This window comes from Anopheles maculipalpis, chromosome 3RL, assembly GCF_943734695.1.
Source record: "Anopheles maculipalpis chromosome 3RL, idAnoMacuDA_375_x, whole genome shotgun sequence".
NCBI classification, from domain to species: domain Eukaryota; kingdom Metazoa; phylum Arthropoda; class Insecta; order Diptera; family Culicidae; genus Anopheles; species Anopheles maculipalpis.
The window spans coordinates 40,736,989-40,758,254 of record NC_064872.1 but is presented as its reverse complement, the minus strand read 5'-3'; the positions used below and the strand labels follow the sequence as shown (position 1 = coordinate 40,758,254).

Below are 21,266 nucleotides of genomic sequence, written 5' to 3'. Positions count from 1 at the left end.
TGTGTGTGTGTTTGAAGTTTACCGCCACACATATGGAGCGATTTGTCGGGTTTCGTTTGGCGTGAAAGCAACTTCGAGATGAACCCCCGGAAAGGGTCCGGTTTTGAGATAGAAGGAACTGCATTGGGAAGTTGGCTAATGGCACATATGGGTGCACTTTGTCAAATAAGATTAAATTAAAATTTCGAAAATATATTCCATTTGCATCATTCTTTGTATTGAGTTGTGAATCTAGTGCTTCCATGCGAAAACTCTGAGCTCATCAAATACCTTTTCGGGACATTCTTCTTCTTCTTCTTCTTCTTCTTCTTCTTCTTCTTCTTCTTCTTCTTCTCGCGTTAATGACCTACTAGGTCACGTCAGCTATCGTCTTATTACTAGACGCCAGCTTACTAGATTTATTTGTACCACGTACTTGGATAGTTTGTGCTCACTACTAGGGAAAAGTCCGGCTGAGGTTGAATATTATAGTATACAAAAAATGCAATACAATCCTAACGCTTGTCTTACGTTGTTCGTTATTAAATTATACAGTATTAAATTGCTTCATCACACATTCTCGTTCCCATACACAATTATTTCTGCAAGAAAATGGCACTAGTTGATGGCGTACCACAACCCTAGCCCATTCTTCGCTCTCAAAAAAAAAAAAAGCAAACCCTCGCTTTTAGTTCCCATCAAGTCCACATGCATGTCCACACACCATGTGTCACGAGAAACCAAAGTCAGGGCCCCCAGAGCATCGAACCATCTGACCGCCGGCGTTTTCAAGCCGGGCGGCACGCTGTACGGCGGTGGCTTCGGATTTCGCGGTCTTGCCCTTTGATGTTTTCCGCCATTTGAAACACGTTGGCAATGGGTCGTGCGGACGAAGCCGGTTTGCCATGGTGTGTAGTGCGGTGCTATTATGCTGGTCGAGCTTTAAACCCGATGAGACCACTTCGTACAGTTTGTGCTTCGTAGGTTTTGTGCTGAAGGAACCGTTTCTTTCTCTTTTTTATAGCCTTGTGTGTGTGTGTGTGTGTGTTTGTGGGCTGTATCGATTGGACTTGAGTTAAGCGGAGTTTTAGTTATAGCTTCATTTATTCTTTCGCACTAAAATGCTTCTTCAAGTAAATTTTTATATCATTGAACGGATATCTAAAGTTAAGGTACTGATTGAGCCAATTGAAGTTTTAATGAAGGCTTTTATATACCACGCGTAATTAATAATTATAACCGTAATTATAAGCAAGTCTAGCAAGCGACACGATGGACGGCCTAATTTAATAGGTTGTTGAGCCAAGAAATAATTATTATGAATTAAAATTTGAAAAAATTTAAAAGGCGTTAGATCTGAACGAGCATTATGTAGTCAGTTTAACTTTTTCTGCTTTTTTGTCATTTCATCTGGGTTGTCTTGTATGCAGAACTGATCATTCGGCTATAATTAAGTCAAGTAAGCCACTAATGTTAGGCAAGGGCCTCTCGATGTTGTATAGCCCATAAAAGGGAAGAAGAATATTTTAAAGCAGTCACCCAATTAGTCTGATATAAGCTTTAGCTTCCAAAATGTTTCAATTAGCCTTTTAAAGTTACAGGTCTTCTTCATCTTCTTCTTAGCTTAACGACCTCTAAGGTCACGCCGGCCATCAGATGGCTTACTACTCTGCCGGATACCACGTAAATGGATAGTCAGTCCTTATTACGGGGGACAGTCCGGATGGGATTTGAACCCCGGACCTGCCCGTGTAGAGACCGACGCCGCTGTGACCTGCACCACCTAGACGCCCTAACAGGTCTAGCCTATATTGCGTTCAAATTACTCGATGTACATTGTACTAAGTTTTATTGTCTTGTTTGGTGTTTTTGTTGCATGCAACAATAACATTTAAACAATATTTATTACATGAAACAAAAAGTCATAGAATTTCGAAAGAATTTTGATAAATTTAACTACAATCTGGCTAGCACTTCCAGATGATAAAGAATAGACCTTTTTCACCGAAGAGCTTTATTCATTTTTTACAATTGATTATGACGGTTCAACACAACACCGGTTGTGTTGAATAAGTTTTATGATCTTATTGGTAAGGCATTTCCTCCTTATTCTTTGACTTATCCCGGGCATGCTTAGACTGATTGTACAAAAACATTGAACAGTGAGCCCAGCAATGTTAGCCCATCTTCAGCAGAACCTTTCTTCGCCGTTTAGACCAAGCTTGACAAATAATGGCCCTGAGCCACGAACCATTTTGTTGTTGAGCCGAGCCCCTGTCCCGTTCAACGGATTGAGACCAGAAGAGATCTCCGACACAACTTTTCAAATCCAGCTATTGTGAAAACCGAAGGAAGTTGGTTAGAATACCGCATTATTGACATTCTAACATACTAATTTACACTACAAATTATAACGTTTCTGATTAAATTTGACCACTCTGAATTACCTCGACTTTTCACCTGTCTTCTGTTATTGTTTTCGCTCGTATATAAATCTCATACAACAAATCTATCTTACGACAAACTATTACGACAATAGCCTATTGCATTATTTAATTATCTATCTCTTGATATCTAATTTACACCAATGCTTTAATTAAGCCTGTTAGATATTATTACCAGTGTCCTGCTGCTTCTCCTCAAGTCTTGCCACTAATGATAAGCTGTTGCCACTAATGATAAGCTGAAGCATACAGGAGATATAAAATATCTCCCGTTTGCTTCAAGCCACTGTGACTAATGCATACATGCATTTCCCAAAGTCATACAACATCGGTCTCGAGGTTTCTTATCGGCAAAAGATGCGGTGCATACACGTGCGCCCAACCCGTCGAGACATGAATCAACCGCTCCGAATACCGAACCGATATTCGTCACACCTGTGCGTACGACGGCAATGCATTTTTGTTTTATTAACTCATATAGAAACAATCTTAGAGGGTACGTAAAGGTATTCAAAGCTGCACACTAGTGTTCGTTATCACACCACATCGCAAATGTGTTTGTTTCTTCTGTACAATCACAATACAATTTCAAACGGTTTTAAGCTTTACACAGTCACTACTAAAAGGCATGCAGCTATGCATAGCTTATCTTATCAACAGGTACAATATCAGCGGTACCATCATCGCACACGATAATAGTGGCTACAATGAGGACATCATTTCGAACCACAACGTCAGGCACTCAGTGCGTTTCCTAACCTCTGTCCTAGCAGATGGTTCATGGGTTTTCTTAAAATACGTGATTTTTTGTGAGAAAATGTGACAAGTGCCAAAGACAATGTGACAAAACGTGTGTGAGACCGCCATACAATAGTATTTGAACTTGAAGTGCCAGCACCAACTACGAAAGAACGAACCCTGCAACGAAACGATACTTCCGGATCATACTTCCGGATTTCCCTGCCTTTCGCTCTCTCTCTTCCTCTTTCTCCATCTTCCCTTCGTGCTCTCTTCAGTTGTTCAGGCCTCGTGACTTGCTCAAGTGAATGTTAAAATGGCAAACGTGTGGTATATTTCGAATAACTTCCGTACTGTAGCAACCAACCTGCTGCTGATTATGATAAGCCTTTCAGCAACCGTTTTAGCTAGTAGTGTTAGCACAGGTGAAAACTCAAGCCAAAGCAGTGGGAAATTCTGTCCTAAGATATGTACCTGTGATGTGATCGAAGATTTAAAACGAGCCGATTGTAGGTATGTGTCATACAAAGTTTTATTCTATCAACATCGCTCTAGTTGTATGCACTGACCGAGTCAGGCAGCTATCGTGCCGTGTTATCTTTGTTTTCTGCTGATTAAACAACGGTAGTATGAAATCTGTCCCACTTATACGATCGTTTTCTCTCGCTCTGCTAGCAATGAAAAGCTTATCAACACATACACCGACGTACCGAGCGATGTTGAAATTCTTGATCTTAGTATCAACATCATATCCTCGATCGAAAATGAGAACTTCATGGTAAGAGAAGTGTTGCAGTTGCAATACTTGCCCCATATTAATACCCACAATCGATTCTTTTGCAGCCCTACGACAATCTAGTGAAGCTGTTCCTGTCGGAAAATTCCATCCAAACGATTTCGCTCGATGCGTTTGCCCACCAGCAACGCTTGACAACGCTGGACCTATCCTACAACCGGTTAGAACACCTTAATGAGCAACTGTTTGAGCGCAATCTGCAGCTGGTCGATCTGAACCTTTCGGGCAATAACTTTATGATGCTGTCGAACGCACCTTTTCTCAAAAGCTACTCCATAATGGTTAGTACAGTATTTTTTTTTCCTTTTGATTTCAAACGTACCGAATCTTAACGAACAAATTTGCAATTTTGTCTTTTAGTTTCTTCATCTCTCGAACTGTCGCATACCGCACGTTTTCGATACGATGTTTATCGACCTACCGAATTTGCAGTCGTTGGATCTATCCAAAAACATAATGAATAGCTTAGCTACAGTACCTTTCGCTCATCTGCGTAAGCTTACCTCTATCAATTTGCTCGATAATCGATGGGATTGCAAAACAGAAAGCGTGCGGAATACAATTCGATGGCTAAAGACGAGAGTACCTGCCACTATTGCAGATAGTTGTTGTAAGTTGATCAGTTTCGTATGCTAACATCTTGATCGAGTGATAATTCTACATCCCATTGGTATTGCAGTGCTCTCCGACCTCAGCTATCATGGTAATCGGTTTGAAAGAATCATGGAAGATCCTTCGCTGAATGATAAGAAACATAACCGTCACGATATAGCGATTGAAGAAGTTTGGGGCACACAAAGATTGCCACTGACAAAAAGCACCGGAGAAGATCTTTGGCCAAGCTTTATGAACCAAACGTGCTCCTACACCGACCTGGAACACGATCCTTCGAAAGAAGCTTGCGAGCAGTTCATCGAATGTCAGCGAAAGTACACGGAATTGTACCACGCCCATAAGCTACTACTCAGTCGGAAAAATTCCCGGTGTAGTGAATATTTTCGCACGGGAGTGTTTGTCGGTGGCGTGCTGGTGGGTCTAATGCTTGGTTCGTTCCTAACTTACACCATCTGCTGGGTGGTTCGTAGCTGTCGCAAACGATCGATGCAGAAGAAAACCAACTATGCTCCGGATCAAAGGCGCTTGCATCGCGAACTGAGAAGAGAAATTCGAGGACGCAATCAGTTTGAACGTAATGTCTGATCATGACGACCTGTACGCTGCGGGCCGAAATTATTGTAATTATTTTCTTCTCTATTTTAGACACACGTTTAAATGAATCACCGATTTTAGCGCGAAGCGATCGTGTCCCCGGAACGGTACGATCGCAGCAGAATGACGAAATTTATCAAAACCATGAACACACCCGACAGTTTCTAGTGAACCTGTTCTCCAAACGCCAACCACGATACGTGCGCAGCAACTCGCAGCTGGCCAACATCAACAACCGATACATTCCACCCACTCAGATACGTGATGAACCACGGGAAGCGTCCAATGTGGTGCCACGTGCTGCTTCCGACACTGGACGACTATGGGAGCATCAATTTGACTCCAACTATCACGAACGAGTAAGAATTCCTACGGATGAGCCTGATGCTTCCTTTCGATTGAGCGACGATCAGCAACCGACATGGATAAGCATCCGACCGAACGGTCACGGGACGCTTACACGAAACCCACGAACACGCAACGATGTGACAACATCGAGTGAAAGTCCACCACCGCCTTATATAGAGTGTACGTTAGACACAGAACCAAAGCAAGAAACAGTTAATATGTACTGAATATTTTTTTGAGATAATTAGCTTAAATTACTAGCAAAAGTAAGATTCATAGTATTTAAAACAGAGATTATTAAAATTACTCAAAAAAATTGGGTAGGATAGGAAACTGTGAAATAAAATTATCATTCCAAGTAATGAAATGTGTTAACAACAAATATGAACGTACCTTTTAAAGTAAAATTTTATTTGCTGTTCAAAAATTATCCTTTTCCGTATGTAACATAATATAACGCCATTACCATACGAGATCAGCGAAAGATTGCTTCTTGCCTACATTTTGGAGTAAAAGTTAGCTTGGGTAAAACATTACGCTTACGCCCTAACTTATGCAATTTGGTGCTGTAATCGATTGCACGATTCAGCATGTAGGAGTCAACAGTTACATTAGGCTCGTCTTGCATGATCTTCCTATTACTGATCTACGGTTGGGCGTTCCGGTAGTAGATGCGTCTACACTCGGCAGGACCGGGTTATCGAATTGGGACCTTCTCCCCCAGACTAATTAAACCAAGTATGAATCAAGGTTTAGATCTAACATCTGATTAATAAGAGAAGATTTTTACGCATGGCATCCGGAGAGCCGGAGATGAAAAACTGTCTCGTTCGCTTTGAAAACCAACCAACCGATATGACTAGCAGCTTGGGCACTGCGTGAAAACGAAGACATCCTGTAAAGACACTATCGGGGCTCGACAACCAAAACGACAGAGACACCAGTCTTTACACAATTGGAACAGGTATCGTAAGCCATCGTCTTGTTGCTGTAATCGATAGTCCAAAACTTCTTAAAAATTGGTGAGCCAAAGAAGAAGAAGAACAAAACGAAGAATGAGTAGAAGGTGGTATTTTTGTTATTTTCAAACTTATGATTAGCAATTCTACAGATATTCTGTTTTTTTTTTTTTTATTTTAGCTCAACACCCAATGCTTCGACTGATTCTACTCAACTCAACGGATAGCTTATCGAAAATGTTACAAGTAGAACGAATTCTCTTTCCTCTTGGCTTAACGACCTCCGGTCCTGCGGTGTGAAGATCGGTGCCGCTATCGCCTCTACCACCAGACCGCCCCTAAATTATGACAGTATTATTATAAAAATTAAGCTTTTATGGGCGGACAAGTTCGATCTCTATATTTGATCATATGTTAAACCATAATGTCGCAACGTTTTCAACCCACAGTTCTGCACCAAAATCGTCTACCAAGGAAATTTTCATTTTAATCAATTTTAATTTTAAAAATTTCCCGTGGCCCTCTGCCGTTTGTATCCTAGAGCGCTGCCTTAGTGAAAATGCTTGTAGGTTAGGCGAAATTCACCACATCTGTCAAACCATTTTGACGTCTCGCCGAATATCGTGTTGTTTTATTTGCTGGTAGCGGCAACCGTAAATAAATATAGTTCTTGGTCAAGTTTTTGTGTGTTCTATTCTTCTAAGAGCAATTCGATCCATTTTCACCTTCGCTGGAACTGTTCGTTATGTCCAGCAGCAATGCCGGACATCAAAATAACACCACTTGGGGCGGGTCAGGATGTCGGTCGCAGCTGCATTTTGCTTTCGATGGCTGGCAAAAACATAATGCTGGACTGTGGAATGCACATGGGATACAATGACGAGCGCCGCTTTCCCGACTTTAGCTTCATCATCCCGGAAGGGCCAATAACGAATCATATCGACTGCGTGATCATATCGCACTTCCATCTCGATCATTGTGGTGCACTGCCGTACATGACGGAGATGGTCGGCTACACCGGTCCGATCTACATGACGCACCCAACCAAAGCGATTGCACCGATCCTGCTGGAAGACATGCGTAAAGTAGCCGTGGAGCGGAAAGGTGAAAGCAACTTCTTCACACCGCAAATGATTAAGGATTGCATGAAGAAGGTGATCGCCGTGACACTGCATCAAAGCGTCATGGTCGATAGCGAGCTGGAGATAAAAGCGTACTACGCTGGACACGTACTTGGTGCTGCTATGTTTTGGATTCGCGTGGGATCGCAGTCGGTAGTGTACACCGGCGACTACAATATGACGCCCGATCGACACCTTGGCGCTGCCTGGATCGATAAATGTAAACCGGATCTGCTGATCACCGAAAGCACGTACGCCACAACGATCCGCGACTCCAAACGTTGTCGAGAGAGAGATTTCCTGAAGAAGGTACACGAATGCGTGGCAAAGGGTGGCAAGGTGCTGATACCCGTTTTTGCGCTTGGTCGCGCACAGGAGCTTTGTATCTTGCTGGAAACGTACTGGGAGCGGATGAATCTGAAGTTCCCGGTGTATTTTGCGGTCGGTTTGACCGAGAAGGCGAACAATTACTACAAAATGTTCATCACCTGGACGAACCAGAAAATCCGCAAAACATTCGTACAGCGCAACATGTTCGACTTCAAGCACATCAAACCATTCGATAAAGTCTACATCGATAATCCCGGTGCCATGGTGGTATTTGCCACGCCGGGCATGCTGCACGCCGGATTGTCACTTCAGATTTTCAAAAAGTGGGCCCCGAACGAAAACAACATGGTCATCATGCCGGGATACTGTGTGCAGGGTACGGTCGGGCACAAGATTTTAGGCGGTGCGAAAAAGGTAGAGTTTGAAAATCGGCAGGTGGTGGACGTAAAAATGTCCGTAGAGTACATGAGCTTTAGCGCACACGCCGATGCAAAAGGCATCATGCAGCTGATACAGTTTTGCGAGCCCCGCAACGTAATGCTTGTGCACGGTGAGGCGGTCAAGATGGAGTTCTTGAAGGAGAAAATAAGGGAAGAGTTCAAGATCGAATGCTATACGCCCGCTAATGGGGAAACGTGCACGATCAGCACACCGATCAAAATACCGGTCGAGACGTCGCTGTCGATACTGAAAGATGAGGTAAAAAAGTACAACGCCCAACCGCCGGATCCGAAAAGGCGTCGCATTATACACGGCATTCTGGTGATGAAAGATAATAAAATTTCGCTCATGAGCATTGACGAGATCTTCAATGAAGCTGGTATTGATCGGCATGTGATAAGGTAAGAATGTTACTTATGCTACACTCATTTAACATAATCTGTGTGCAATAATGATACGAACACCTTTTTTGTGATTCAAACATAACATTGAAGAGAAAAAAAGTAATGCCGCCGTAAGTTGTGGAGAATTTCAAAACACATATTTTAAGGATTTTTGAAGACACTTTCACTCATGTTGGCCTGCTCTTTTAACGAGCACGTCGTCGTGACATGGCCCGGTCAACAATAGATCTCCAGAAAACTCGCTACCTGTGTGCAGCTTCCCATCCATGTAGGATTCCGATCCTTCACCTGATTTATCCAACGAACTCAATATGCTCCGCGACGCCTCGATCATTAGAATTTCTCTGTGTAACATAAATGCACGAAGATATACGATACATGCGGTTTGGATCTTATTTCATTATTTTGAACTTAAAAGTTTCAGAATTCAGAGCTGTTAAACATTGAACATTGATTGATCTGTGAAAAAATATAGCCATATAGCTAGGACGGTCCGGATGGGATGTGAACCCCGGTTCTGCCGTATAAAGACCGGCGCCGCTGTCCCCTGCACCACCGGGCCGCCCCCATTTCGAATGATTTCTCTAAACTGATTATTTTTTTTATGATATTTGGGGTATTAGATTTTTTAAACCTCAAACAGTAGTCGAATTAAAGTTTGAAAATTTCAAACTCCGCAAATTGTATTGCAGGGAGTGAAAAAATATGAAAAATGATTAAAAAGTTTATAAATTAATGAAATCGTCGTCTAAAACATTTTGGGTTATGGATTTAAAAAAATTAAACTGTGGTTTTTTGTCCGTTTGAGTTTTCAAACGGCCAATAATGTATATTCCATTGATTCCATTGTAAATTATAATTTGAAAAAATGTCCATCTCTTCACATTACATAAAGGTATTTGCATTAGGCCGTATTGTTGAATGATTCTTATAGGTCTCTTGTAATTTTGTTTTTTCACAAAATAACCGATGTTCGTATCGTTAAGCATTGTATCATATCTTCTCTCTCTCTCTCTCTCTCTCTCTCTCTCTCTCTCTCTCTCTCTCTCTATCTGTGTTTAACATTCTTTTCGCTTGCCCGTAGGTTCATCTCAAAGATAAAGCTGGATGATCCTGGACCACCGATGCGTACGATCGAGAAGCTGTACAATATGCTGAATGAGCGTCTATCCGGCTGGACGGTAACGATGAATGAAAACAATTCCATCAACGTCGAGTCCGTTAACATAAAGATCGAAACAGAAGAGCAACCCGGCAGTGCCATTGGACCAATTGGGGGCCAGTCGAGTGTGGCCGGTGTGCACAAGATTTGCAACGTTAGCTGGGTTAACCAGGATGAGGATTTGGGTAGTTATATTCTTGGATTGCTACAAAGCCTTTAAGCTCCGTCTCCATTCGGTAAGCGAATGGAAAAAAGAAATAAAAATTGTACATTAAATAATAATAAGTTGTTCAGTTTGAAGTTGAAGAAAGTTTTAGGCACTGTTAAATCAGAATAATGTTTGAAATAGCAACACGCGCGATCCCGAGCCAATCGAACTTGAAATTATTTATCTCTATACTTCCATGATAATAACGCACGTGTGAAGAGCGTGTTAAAAAGAACAACCCCTTACGCCAAGCAATTGATTCTCTGACTTAAAGGGGGTCGTGCCATTGCTGTTTGCTATCGCGTAAACAAAACATCACTTTTTTATTGTTAATAGTGGAACTGACAGGCTTGAAGGTGAAACTAAGCTTTGTGCAAAGATTTCATCACAAGTGAAATAGCCGGAAGTGAACGAAATGGATATTTTTGATTGCATTAAATTATTGTCGCTGCTTTGTGCCTTAATTGGACATGTAAACAGTGTTGGTAAGCCGCTTTAACGTGTCCCGTTGCACAAGAAACGGAAATTTACTTTTCATTATCTTTTGTAGATCGCACAAAGGTTGTGATAAGCACAGACGCTGGAGCAGATGATGCTTGGGCCTTGTATTACCTACTGGAAGCTAAGCAAGAGGTAGAAATACTTGCCATATGTTGTACCAAAGGCAATACAAACGTTTCCAATGGTGCCACCAATGTGCTCAGGGTACTAGACGCAGTAGAGCGTACGGATATTCCCTTGTACGTTGGTTCAAACGAACGAATATTGCTTCCAGAACCAGCCGTAAATGCCGAGGACATGTATTTTGGTGCGGATGGTTTTTCGGATGTTGTATTTGATCGTGAACCATCGCGCATGCCCTTACAAGAGGGAAAACATGCGTTGTACGAGCTGTATACATTGATCGAACAGGTAAGAAAAAAGACATTTTACGATCGTATTGGCATCATGTCTAATAACCTCCTGCCCGATTTGCAGCATCCAAACGAAATCATCTTTGTAAATTTAGGCCCCCTAACTGACTTGGCGCTGTTGCTTAAAGTATACCCTAGCACACGGCACCTGCTGAAGGCCATCTACATGATGGGTGGAAATCGTCATGGAATTGGTAACACGCAGAGTGCCGCAGAATTCAATTTCTATAGCGATCCAGAATCGGCTAGCATAACGTTTAACGCGTACCAGGGTCCCATCGTTGTTGTACCATGGGAAACTGCATTCCGTCCTAATCTTGTGACTAGCTTCGAATGGCGTATGGATGTGTTGGGAAGCAGCAACAAGACTATCTTTGATATTCTCAACCAAGTGGAAAGGGTAGCGTTGGAAAAATTGCCTGAAAAAGATCAGGTATGGATGCCGTGCGATTTGCTGGTATCCATGGTGCTGGCCCATCCGCATCTGATCGTAGAAAGTAAACAATACACCGGAGATGTGGAGCTTAACGGTAGACTAACTCGTGGCCAATTGGTTTTGGACCATATGAACGAAGGAAGCGGTAATATAACGATTATAGATAATGTGGATGAAGTGAAAATGAAACAGTATTTGCTTAACTTGCGTTAAAAGTAAGCAGCGAGACGATTTGTGCTAATGTTTATGCTCGATGTACGAATATTTACAAACCCTGGAATTTCGTTAAATTTTTGAATTCATGATAGAGCAGTTTTTATCGTATGGATTGCTGCAAGTCGCATTTTTATGTTTTATAAAAGCTGCAAAACTACAACTGTTGTACTGATCTTTTTAGTTGAACATCAAATATCCCAGAAATCACAAAAAGTCATGTAATCTTACCAAATCGTCGTTACATTTCAAATGACGCACTTCACCAATTCAAATTAACGATCGTTGAGTTTTGACAGATTGCATTTGACAGCGCTATTTGAAATCGGAATTTTTGTGCATTTTTATCTCCAAAGGGAATTTACTATACGAAAATAAAAAAAAAATTTTAAATTTATATAATAGCAAAGGTGTGAAATTACCACAAAACATTCTTTTCCGAAAGAAAAAGAGGTAAAAACTTAAAGAAGCGTATTTTCATAGTCCAACACCCATGATCCGGTGTATGGAAATAGAGCGAGATGCAGTTATAACAATGATAAAAAAACTCTGACCTCACACACGGTAATACCGTGGCCCCAACAAGGGTTTGACTACGCAATGCGCGTCTGTCAATTTTTAGCGCTTTTCGTGCAAAGTTGAGCTCGAAGTGTGCGAGAGAGCGACTGTGAGTTAGAAAAAAGACGAAACAAGCAAGCATCGAGAAGTGTATCCGCAACCATTTTTCCGGATCAAAAAACCAAGTGCTCCTGTGCTAGAAGCGGCAGGAATCAGCTCAGTACGTTCTGTTGCATTTTAATTTAACCATCGCTGGTGGTGTAATCGATCTTGATTTTCGTTGAACGTGTGACGGAATTCCACGTGCGTGTGTGTGTGATTGTGTGTGCATCATTTGCGTTCGTTCTTTCCGTGTGACCGCGTTTGTGTGTTTGTGCGTGGAGCGCGTGAATCGCCCCCGTGCTAAAAGCAAGAAAAAAGGCATCCCATAAGAAATCGCATCACTCCTGTTTCCGGGACAGCAACAGTAGCACAGTAGTTCGTTTTGGAACAAGCCGTCCACCACCACCCGAATAACCAATGATGCATATAGTGCAAATCCTTGAGAAAACCGTCTCACCAGGTAAGTGTTGGGCCCTTTGCTAACCTATCCACCGGGAGGGTACTGTTCGTGGGATGCGAAAATTTGCTTAAGCGAACTGAGGATTAGCGTGTGTTGGACAGAGGGGAGGAGAGCATTATGAACCAACATTGCGTTGTGTTGCTGGAAAGATTGTTCTAGAAAAAGGTGCCGAAACGCACGGATTCTGTTCTGCTGTACATTGTTGCTAGGCTTAATTTTGTGTTCCGTCCGGAAGCTGGCATGAGAGTCCGATTTCACGGCGCTTCGGAACACAGTTACCTTGAATTTATGTTTCTTGCTCGCTTCTTCTTTAGAGCTTCTTGTTACGAGCGATTCGGTCGGCGAACGAGAGTTCGCCTGTGCTGGTCTCGACAGCCTGCTTTTCGGTGTGCATGCATGTAGATGTAGCCGTTTGTGTGGATGCGTGTAGGTGCGTCTGTGCCGTTTTGTGCACCACCTGGTGGCAACAAGAGGAAGCAGAAGTGGAAAGAAAGAGCAAGCATGAGACAGACAGAAGGGAGCACAAGAGAGGAATGACAGCAATAGGAGAATGTATGTAGCGGCTAACATAACCTGCAAAATATGAACTGCTGCGAGTGTGTGACGAAATGCAATGGCGTTCCCTTTCTTTTCTATGCAGGGAATAATTCTTGCGCCATCTCCATCTCATCGTTGGTTTTGTTGCGATCGCGTTGGGCGATCTTGCAAAGACTGTGTGTAGCCAGCGAAGAGGCGTTTTTGAAGAATGTTGTAACGAGCCAGAACACTAAAATGAATAAATTTACATCTTTTAGTAATATAGTTAGGTAGCAAACTAGTCTATCTAATAAGCAATCGTTTCACTATCGATGACCGTTTTCTATTAATCCTTTTTCATTGATTCGTTGTTACAGACCAGGATGAATTGCTCGCAGCGAAAAACTTTCTGGAACAGGCGGCTTCCACAAACCTACCAGATTTCCTGCGAGCACTTTCCGATGTGCTGGTTTATCCCGCCAACTCAACGGTCGCTCGTATGGCGGCCGGTCTGCAGCTAAAGAACCACCTGACCAGCAAGGATCAAACGATCAAGCAACAGTATCAGGAGCGATGGAGATCATTTTCGGAGGATGTGAAAGAGTACATCAGAAAAAATGTAAGTTGTCTTGCTTTTGTATATCTTGTACCAATGTGTTACTTATAATTGATTTTCCTTTGTCTTGCATTTCATCTTCCGCAGATCCTTGGAACTCTCGGAACGGAAGAATCCCGCCCATCGTCAGCAGCCCAATGTGTTGCGTACGTTGCCGTCGCCGATCTGCCCGTCCACCAGTGGCCTGACCTGATGCAGAAGCTAGTAGACAACGTGGTGAACGAAAAGTCGACAGAAGCACTGCGTGAATCAACGCTCGAGGCGATTGGGTACATTTGCCAAGACATCAACTCAGAAATTCTGGAACACCAGTCAAACCAGATCCTTACCGCCATTATACACGGTATGCGCAAGTCGGAACCCTCCAACCATGTGCGGTTGGCGGCCACGAATGCGCTGCACAACTCGCTCGAATTCACAAAGGCCAATTTCGAGGAAACGGCCGAGCGTAACTATATCATGGAAGTGGTGTGCGAGGCGACGCAATCGACCGATACGCAAATCTGTGTCGCTGCTCTCCAGTGTTTGGTGCGCATTCTGACGCTTTACTATCAGCATATGGAAGCGTATATGGCGCAGGCCCTCTTCCCGATCACACTCGAAGCGATGAAGTCGGACAACGAACAGATCGCTCTGCAGGGTATCGAATTTTGGTCGAACGTCAGTGACGAGGAAATTGATCTAGCGATCGAAGCGCAGGAAGCGGCCGAAACTGGACGTTTGCCGAGCCGCGTTTCCAAGTACTACGCCCGCGGTGCCCTGCAGTATCTTGTGCCGGTGTTGATGGAGAAGCTGACGCATCAGGAAGAGTTCGACGACGAGGATGACTGGAACCCGGCGAAGTCGGCAGGCGTGTGTCTGATGTTGCTCGCCACTTGCTGCGGCGAAGAAATCGTACCCCACGTGCTACCGTTCGTGAACGCTAACATCAAGTCCACGAACTGGCGGTTCCGTGATGCGGCCGTTATGGTGTTCGGGTCGATATTGAGTGCGTTAGAGACGGATCGATTGAAACCGATGCTTGAACAAGCGATGCCGACACTGATTGAGTTAATGTATGACGAAAGTGTAATTGTGCGCGATACGTGCGCTTGGACCTTTGGACGCATATGTGAAGTTATCCCGGAAGTAGCGATCAAGGAAATGTACCTTGAACCGCTACTGAAGGCACTGCTGGACGGGTTGAAGGCTGAACCCCGCGTGGCAACAAACGTATGCTGGGCGTTCACGGGTCTTTCGGATGCGGCATACGAGGCAGTCAACATCGACGACGATCCACCGCAAACCTACTGTCTGTCGAAGTATTTTGATTTCATCATTACCAGCCTGCTGGAAGCGACCGATCGACCGGACGGTGGTCAGGGCAATCTGCGCTCGTCCGCGTACGAAGCATTGATGGAAATGGTCAAAAATTCACCGCTCGATTGCTACGTCTCGGTACAGCGTACGACGATGGTGATTCTGGAGCGTATTAACCATGTGTTGCAGATGGAATCACACATTTCCTCGCACAGCGATCGGCATCAGTTCAATGATTTGCAGTCATTGCTGTGTGCCTCGCTCCAATCGGTTTTGCGCAAGGTGGACGCGAAGGACGCACCGCAAATCTCGGATGCCATCATGGTTGCGCTGCTGACAATGTTCAGTTCCAGCTCTGGCAAAGTGTGTGGTGTGCAGGAGGATGCGCTGATGGCTGTCTCGACGTTGGTTGATCTGCTCGGTGAAGACTTCATCAAGTATATGGATGCGTTCAAGGAATACCTTTTCATGGGTCTGAAGAGCCACCAAGAGTATCAGGTGTGCTGTACGGCGGTTGGTCTTGCCGGTGACATATGCCGGGGCTTAAAGAGTAAGATTTTGCCGTACTGCGATGACATCATGACGCTTTTGCTCCAGAACCTGAGCAATCCGAACCTGCACCGCAACGTAAAGCCACAAATCCTTACCGTCTTCGGTGACATGGCGCTTGGTATTGGGCCTGAATTTAAGAAGTATCTGAATGTAGTGTTGCCTATGCTGGCAGCCGCCACGCAGGTGCAAATTGACCAGCACGACTACGATATGATCGACTATTTGAACGAACTGCGCGAGAGCGTCCTGGAGGCTTACACCGGTATTGTGCAAGGTCTGAAAGGATCCGATAAAACACCTCTGGAGGATGTGAACGCACTACTACCGCATGTACCATTCATTATCAGCTACATCATCTCGATCGCAAAGGATTCGGAGCTATCGGATGGTAACATTGCTATCGCTGCTGGACTTATTGGCGATATGTGTGGAGCGTTCGGACCGATGATGCTGCAGTTTGTAGAAGACTCGAGCATTACGGAGCTATTGAACGATGGCAAAAACTCACGGACCGCTCGCACGAAAACGCTTGCCACCTGGGCACTGAAGGAGATCAAAAGGTTGAAGAATCTGCCAGTAAACACGAGTTGGTAAGTGATGCAATGTTGGCCAATGTTTGCCGCACGATCCACGATCGTCGAGGGCAAAAAAAGCATGAACATTACACGCGATTAATGGAACGTCTTCTCCCACACACTAAAGTCAATCTGTGACAACTTGTATACATTTTTGAAACTTGTTTAAGGCATGGATGAATCGAGTATTCATTTCTACTCGAGAATTTGTCAATTATACGCTTACATGCGATCAACCTTTCTTTTCTTCACTTCATTCCCTGCTTCCCACAGGAAATAGTGATGCAGGAGATGATATGATGTTCGAGAAAATGTGTGTGAATGCCATTGTGATTCGCCGGATGCGTTAAGGAAGTCCCTTGCGCCTCCGTTCTAGTGCAAATTAATTATCAAGAGAGAAAGAGAGAGAGAGCCCTCTATATTCTGTCTGGACGTGATCCTTCCATTTTTATCAAATGTGTATCGCTATCGATTGATGCATCGTCACTTCATCGATTGTGGAAGTCTCTTCCGATCCGTTGTACACAGCGGATCATTAGCAAGTACCAGCAAGGTGAGGATCAAATTGCAAAATATGTTGGGACAGGAAACCTTTGTTCTTTTTGCTGTTCTTTTCTTTTTTTAATCTTCAACATACTCATTGTCTTTCATTTTATGTACCTTTTTTTATTGTTATCGTTCGGTTTATTTTATGTTATCGTTTGTTTTTAATCCCAGCGGTTTTCTACCTGAATTTTTAAAATTTGTTATTCATTATCTTCCTTTTTTGTGTTTTGTACTAACATTTGTGTTAATGGTTGCGACCAATGTTATTTGCTTATTTGTTCAAAAATACACCTTTTACACGTTACTATTTGTAACATGTTTGTTTTGTTTGGTTTTACGATTTCATCAACGATCAATTCATTCTGGGCTAAAGTGATGTTTCAAGAATTGATGCACCACAACTGACCTATACAACTCTATACAACGATAAATCAGCACTAATGTTATCCTGCCATACTTTATTCATGTTTCATTCGAGAAATTTCGACTGCATACACATTAACAACACATTGTTTAGTTGCTCCGTTCGGTTTAATTCATACGCTTCAGACATTCGTTTGTCTCTGCTGTTGCCGCTGCTACTTGTGGGTTGTGTGTAATTTTCCTGCTTTATTGCCTCGGCCGTTGTTCGTGTTGCAACCCCCAACCAATCCGTAAATTGATTCTCGTCGCTCATTGCAGATTCGGACTCAGCATTAATGGCAACACAATTAGCTACGCGAACAGTAGCGGCGCTACTCCTACAACCACCGTTCCGGCAACTTAAATATGTACTACTCGCTCACCCATCCTGTAGATACTTTTACTACTACTACTACTACCGTCGTTCCATCATGTTCCGTGGTTTAGCTCCTGAAGATGGTGATAACTATCAGAGTTATACTGTCATTTGCTCTCGATCTTCGTGCGCATCGCTTCTTCGATCCATCATCACTCCTCGCAGTTGAAGCCGCAAGAAAACATCGCAATCTACGCAAAAATCGTCTTAACTCATCAACGTCAGCGTGTGACACTTTAGAGGGAGGACGTGAAATGTATTACCGTTGGAAGAAAGCATTATTTCGCCTCTAGACACGTGCAATCTGCTGGACAGGTCCAAGGCACATTGTTTGCAGCAATTGGAATAAGCTTCACTGCTCATGATATCATCATCATCATCATCATCATCGAATCGGAATCGTTTTCATCTTACACGCTGGTTCCAAACGAACGCATCTTCAGGAGAGAAAACACACACATCAAGTAAGTCCTCTGATTCTGATTAATGGGAACAACAACAACAAAATCTACTACTTTACAAATTTTAGTTATCTCTTCTTAGTGCAGGAATTCTACTAATTAATTTATGTTTAAAGAGATTTGTACACAACACAACAATACATACTACAATTCTTCTTTTGTTATAATACGTCCTAAGATCATGTACTGTTATTTTATTGTGATTGAACATTTATGAACCACGCTCAATTGCCGACCCTCTACTACTATAATTTCGAGTTGAACCCACAATTCTCCTCCAGATAATAAATAATAGCCTTTTACTCTATGTGTTTTAAATTGCACTAAACACATTGGGAGATTGGGTTGGAATTTTGTATCACCTAATTAGTTTACGAAAACAATAGAACTTCGGGCCCTAACGTTTGTGTAGCTCATCGTCTACTGGTGGTAGCGCTAGCAAGAAGAAGCAACTATAGCGTTACTTCACACATTCACGAATCGGCAAGCAACAAACGATAGAATGCTGTGTAAAATATCCTTTTATCACTAGCAAAAGACGCGTATTGAGAATAGGGATCATATTAGTGGACAAACTAAACCTTTATGCTTACTGCACTTAAGGTAGAGCAAAATAGATGAGACAACATAGAAGGATGACTGTTAGTTTTATTTTCTTTCCGCTGCAACAGTTGAAATCCAGTCAAAATCACTACACACTCAGACCGCAGACGACCGGACGAACACGGGAGAGAAACAGAAAAAAACATCGCAAATTTATCAAAGTAAAGTAAACACACAAACATACATGATGTGGACCCTGTGAACACACCTAGGGTAGCTCTATGTAGGATTGCGACGGTACAGTACATATATATGTAGGGCATCAAAGGAGTAGTAGCGATTAAATATGTTACACAAGATCAACGTGTGTGCCATAGTGAAAGTGGTTTGGGTTTTGAAATGAAGAATGCGGCGAGAAGAGATGCAACGCTTAAACACAAAAAGTAAAAACGAAGGAAAAACTTTCACCGTGGCACCCGTTTAGATTTTTTTGTAAGTTAATTCTTTTTTCTTTTGTTCTAATTTCCATCACCATCCATTTAGGCATTCTTAAAGCAAGCAGCGTCTCCGGGACGGTTTCTATTCCGTATTCGATTGATCATTTAGACTGAATTGTTCACTCAAGTCAAATGAAATCTCTTGTGGTTAATTTTTGGTTGTTTCTAAAGGTGGTTAAAACAAGTTAGCTAAAAATGAAATATTATAGAAGGACTCTACATTTCAGTATGATTTCCCTGCTAATTGATATCGTTTTTAATCTTTCCTTCTATTTAGTTCACAAATTTTTATGCATTTCGATCGAAATTTGGGAGTACATGGAAACCGGAATTTGAAACGGAACGCTAAGCATGCTATTATGTTTGTCAATAGTATCTACACTATAGGAAAAGGATAAACCAATTATCAGATACCATTACACTCGTAGTATGTAGCTCAAGAAAAGACACAAAAAAAAAAACAAAAAAAAAAGGGTAAAGTCATGCAAGTTTAGCAATGGTGTATTGTGTGGTCTCTGGTGTATGGTACGAAACAGGATCGAATGAATGCGCGTCATGGAATGTCTGTGTGTGTGTGTGTATGTGAGCGCCACGTGAGAAAGCGAGAAAATGAGAGATCGAGGAAGGATAAGGTTAAAGGAAGGAAAAACGTGTTTGATGCTAATGTATGTGTGACGAATAGTACTATTTCCTAATATTTTGCGTATGCGAACACAGTATGAGAGGATCGTGTAATTTGCGTGAAAGTCTCTAAATAAGGATGGATGGATGGATGTGTCGTAGAAAAAATATACGTTGCTGTGTGTAGATAATTCATTTGAGCCTGAACTGCTGAGCATTTAGCTGAGCGATAGAGGCACTCTAAATTCTATTGCTGAACGAGATGTGTGTAGTAGAGTTGTCATTTCTACTGGCCACAACGCACCATTATTTCTGTACATATTTGAATGCCAGCTGTTGGTTGCATCCGACTCCTTCATGAAGAATTCATGTTGAATAAAGATTTATTTATTTTGGTTCAAACCTCTACTCGACCGTGTGCCGCTCATAACGCACAGCTGTATGCTAAGTTATATGGGTAATTTAAGTGACAGGAATGGCTGCGAGGCCTGCAGATAAGGACAATTTTTTTGTGCTGATTATCAATTATTTGAACCGTTACATGTACATGCGATTTTACATAAAAAATTTAAGGATTGCAACTAATGAACAGCAATGGTTGATGAAATGTGTAAAGAAATGAAGCTGCGTGTCTAGTGTGTGTTATGATGATACTAAAGAAGAAAAAAAAACACGCGGATAATTTGAGAGAATGTGCGAGGAATTCATAGCGTCGCGCGGGTGTGTTAGTGTGATTTGGGTGCATTTCAGAGAGATTAACTGGAGGTAATCTTTTGATCATGATCACGAAAACGAGTGAACGTGATAATTAGTATGTTTTACATTTGAGTGATTTGGTGGGTGTGATTGTTGTTACTGTTGTATGTATGAGTGCGTAAGTAAGGTATTTTTGTATGCAAAAATCGTGTATGTATGCGAAGTAATTTAAATCGATTCAAACCCATAAATAAAGCTGCAGTAAACACAAAAACACTTTCTCAATAACATGTGTGAATGTGTGGATGGTGAGAGAGGAATGTATGGATTTAATTGTCTAGTTTTTCGGTTAATGTATCCGGGTTTACGGATACATGGATACATTCATCGAAATGCGGTTTTATTAGTTTGAATTTTTACTTTTTTGTATACTTCATTCTACGGTATGTGTGTTACACGGATTGTTTTCAAGCGCAATGGTTGAGCGAAATGGGTCGTCAAATTGGATAAAACCATCGCCATGCGTTATGCAATTGCAGTTTGTTTTCCTTCGTAGGAAGAAAAAGTTACTTCTGTAATTAAAATAATTGGAAAAAAAAACTTGCCAAATAACTCAAAAGTTCTACAGAAATTCTCGTTTAAATTATTATGATTTTGTGTGGTGTAAAAAATGAGTTTTGGCACTGTTTGCTTTTAATATTCTGCTAGTCACTTCGTACTGATGTTAAAAATCGCTTTCGTTCT

The 21,266-nt window shown here is 42.3% G+C and overlaps 4 protein-coding genes across 5 annotated transcripts; all 4 read left to right on the top strand.

The window, feature by feature from the left end:
• The first annotated feature begins 3,462 nt into the window (after positions 1–3,462).
• Positions 3,463–5,741, top strand: LOC126564668 (uncharacterized). Its single transcript, XM_050221755.1, has 6 exons — positions 3,463–3,674; positions 3,837–3,939; positions 4,005–4,238; positions 4,318–4,567; positions 4,637–5,146; positions 5,218–5,741. The coding sequence occupies exons 1-6, from the start codon at positions 3,478–3,480 to the stop codon at positions 5,739–5,741; spliced, it is 1,818 nt and encodes a 605-aa protein (XP_050077712.1). The 5' UTR covers positions 3,463–3,477.
• Positions 5,742–7,199: 1,458 nt separating this feature from the next.
• On the top strand, positions 7,200–10,174 carry LOC126564358 (integrator complex subunit 11). Its single transcript, XM_050221381.1, has 2 exons — positions 7,200–8,766; positions 9,854–10,174. The coding sequence occupies exons 1-2, from the start codon at positions 7,232–7,234 to the stop codon at positions 10,149–10,151; spliced, it is 1,833 nt and encodes a 610-aa protein (XP_050077338.1). The 5' UTR covers positions 7,200–7,231; the 3' UTR covers positions 10,152–10,174.
• A 335-nt stretch (positions 10,175–10,509) lies between these two features.
• On the top strand, positions 10,510–11,708 carry LOC126565886 (uncharacterized). The gene is made up of 3 exons (XM_050223095.1): positions 10,510–10,624; positions 10,690–11,051; positions 11,118–11,708. The coding sequence occupies exons 1-3, from the start codon at positions 10,555–10,557 to the stop codon at positions 11,700–11,702; spliced, it is 1,017 nt and encodes a 338-aa protein (XP_050079052.1). The 5' UTR covers positions 10,510–10,554; the 3' UTR covers positions 11,703–11,708.
• An 821-nt stretch (positions 11,709–12,529) lies between these two features.
• On the top strand, positions 12,530–17,763 carry LOC126564061 (importin subunit beta). Of its 2 annotated transcripts, none has more exons than XM_050220974.1 (4): positions 12,530–12,822; positions 13,716–13,957; positions 14,042–16,395; positions 17,620–17,763. In XM_050220974.1, exons 1-4 carry the CDS (start codon positions 12,780–12,782, stop codon positions 17,690–17,692), a joined length of 2,712 nt encoding a protein of 903 aa, XP_050076931.1. In that variant the 5' UTR covers positions 12,530–12,779; the 3' UTR covers positions 17,693–17,763. The 2 variants fall into 2 exon arrangements, with proteins under 2 accessions (XP_050076931.1, XP_050076932.1); XM_050220975.1 differs by having other exon boundaries at positions 17,608–17,744.
• The last annotated feature ends 3,503 nt before the right edge of the window (positions 17,764–21,266 follow it).

Excerpts from the sequence above, each read along its gene's own strand:
- LOC126564358 (XM_050221381.1), top strand. The coding sequence starts at position 7,232 with ATGCCGGACATCAAAATAACACCACTTGGGGCGGGTCAGGATGTCGGT. Across the intron at positions 8,767-9,853 it reads ATTGATCGGCATGTGATAAG|GTTCATCTCAAAGATAAAGC; the intron begins GTAAGAATGTTA and ends GCTTGCCCGTAG.
- LOC126564061 (XM_050220974.1), top strand. The coding sequence starts at position 12,780 with ATGATGCATATAGTGCAAATCCTTGAGAAAACCGTCTCACCAG. Across the intron at positions 13,958-14,041 it reads AAGAGTACATCAGAAAAAAT|ATCCTTGGAACTCTCGGAAC; the intron begins GTAAGTTGTCTT and ends CATCTTCCGCAG. Across the intron at positions 16,396-17,619 it reads CTGCCAGTAAACACGAGTTG|CATTAATGGCAACACAATTA; the intron begins GTAAGTGATGCA and ends ATTCGGACTCAG.
- LOC126564668 (XM_050221755.1), top strand. The coding sequence starts at position 3,478 with ATGGCAAACGTGTGGTATATTTCGAATAACTTCCGTACTGTAGCAACC. Across the intron at positions 3,675-3,836 it reads TTAAAACGAGCCGATTGTAG|CAATGAAAAGCTTATCAACA; the intron begins GTATGTGTCATA and ends TCGCTCTGCTAG. Across the intron at positions 4,239-4,317 it reads TCAAAAGCTACTCCATAATG|TTTCTTCATCTCTCGAACTG; the intron begins GTTAGTACAGTA and ends TTTGTCTTTTAG.
- LOC126565886 (XM_050223095.1), top strand. The coding sequence starts at position 10,555 with ATGGATATTTTTGATTGCATTAAATTATTGTCGCTGCTTTGTGCCTTA. Across the intron at positions 10,625-10,689 it reads TGGACATGTAAACAGTGTTG|ATCGCACAAAGGTTGTGATA; the intron begins GTAAGCCGCTTT and ends TATCTTTTGTAG. Across the intron at positions 11,052-11,117 it reads TGTATACATTGATCGAACAG|CATCCAAACGAAATCATCTT; the intron begins GTAAGAAAAAAG and ends CCCGATTTGCAG.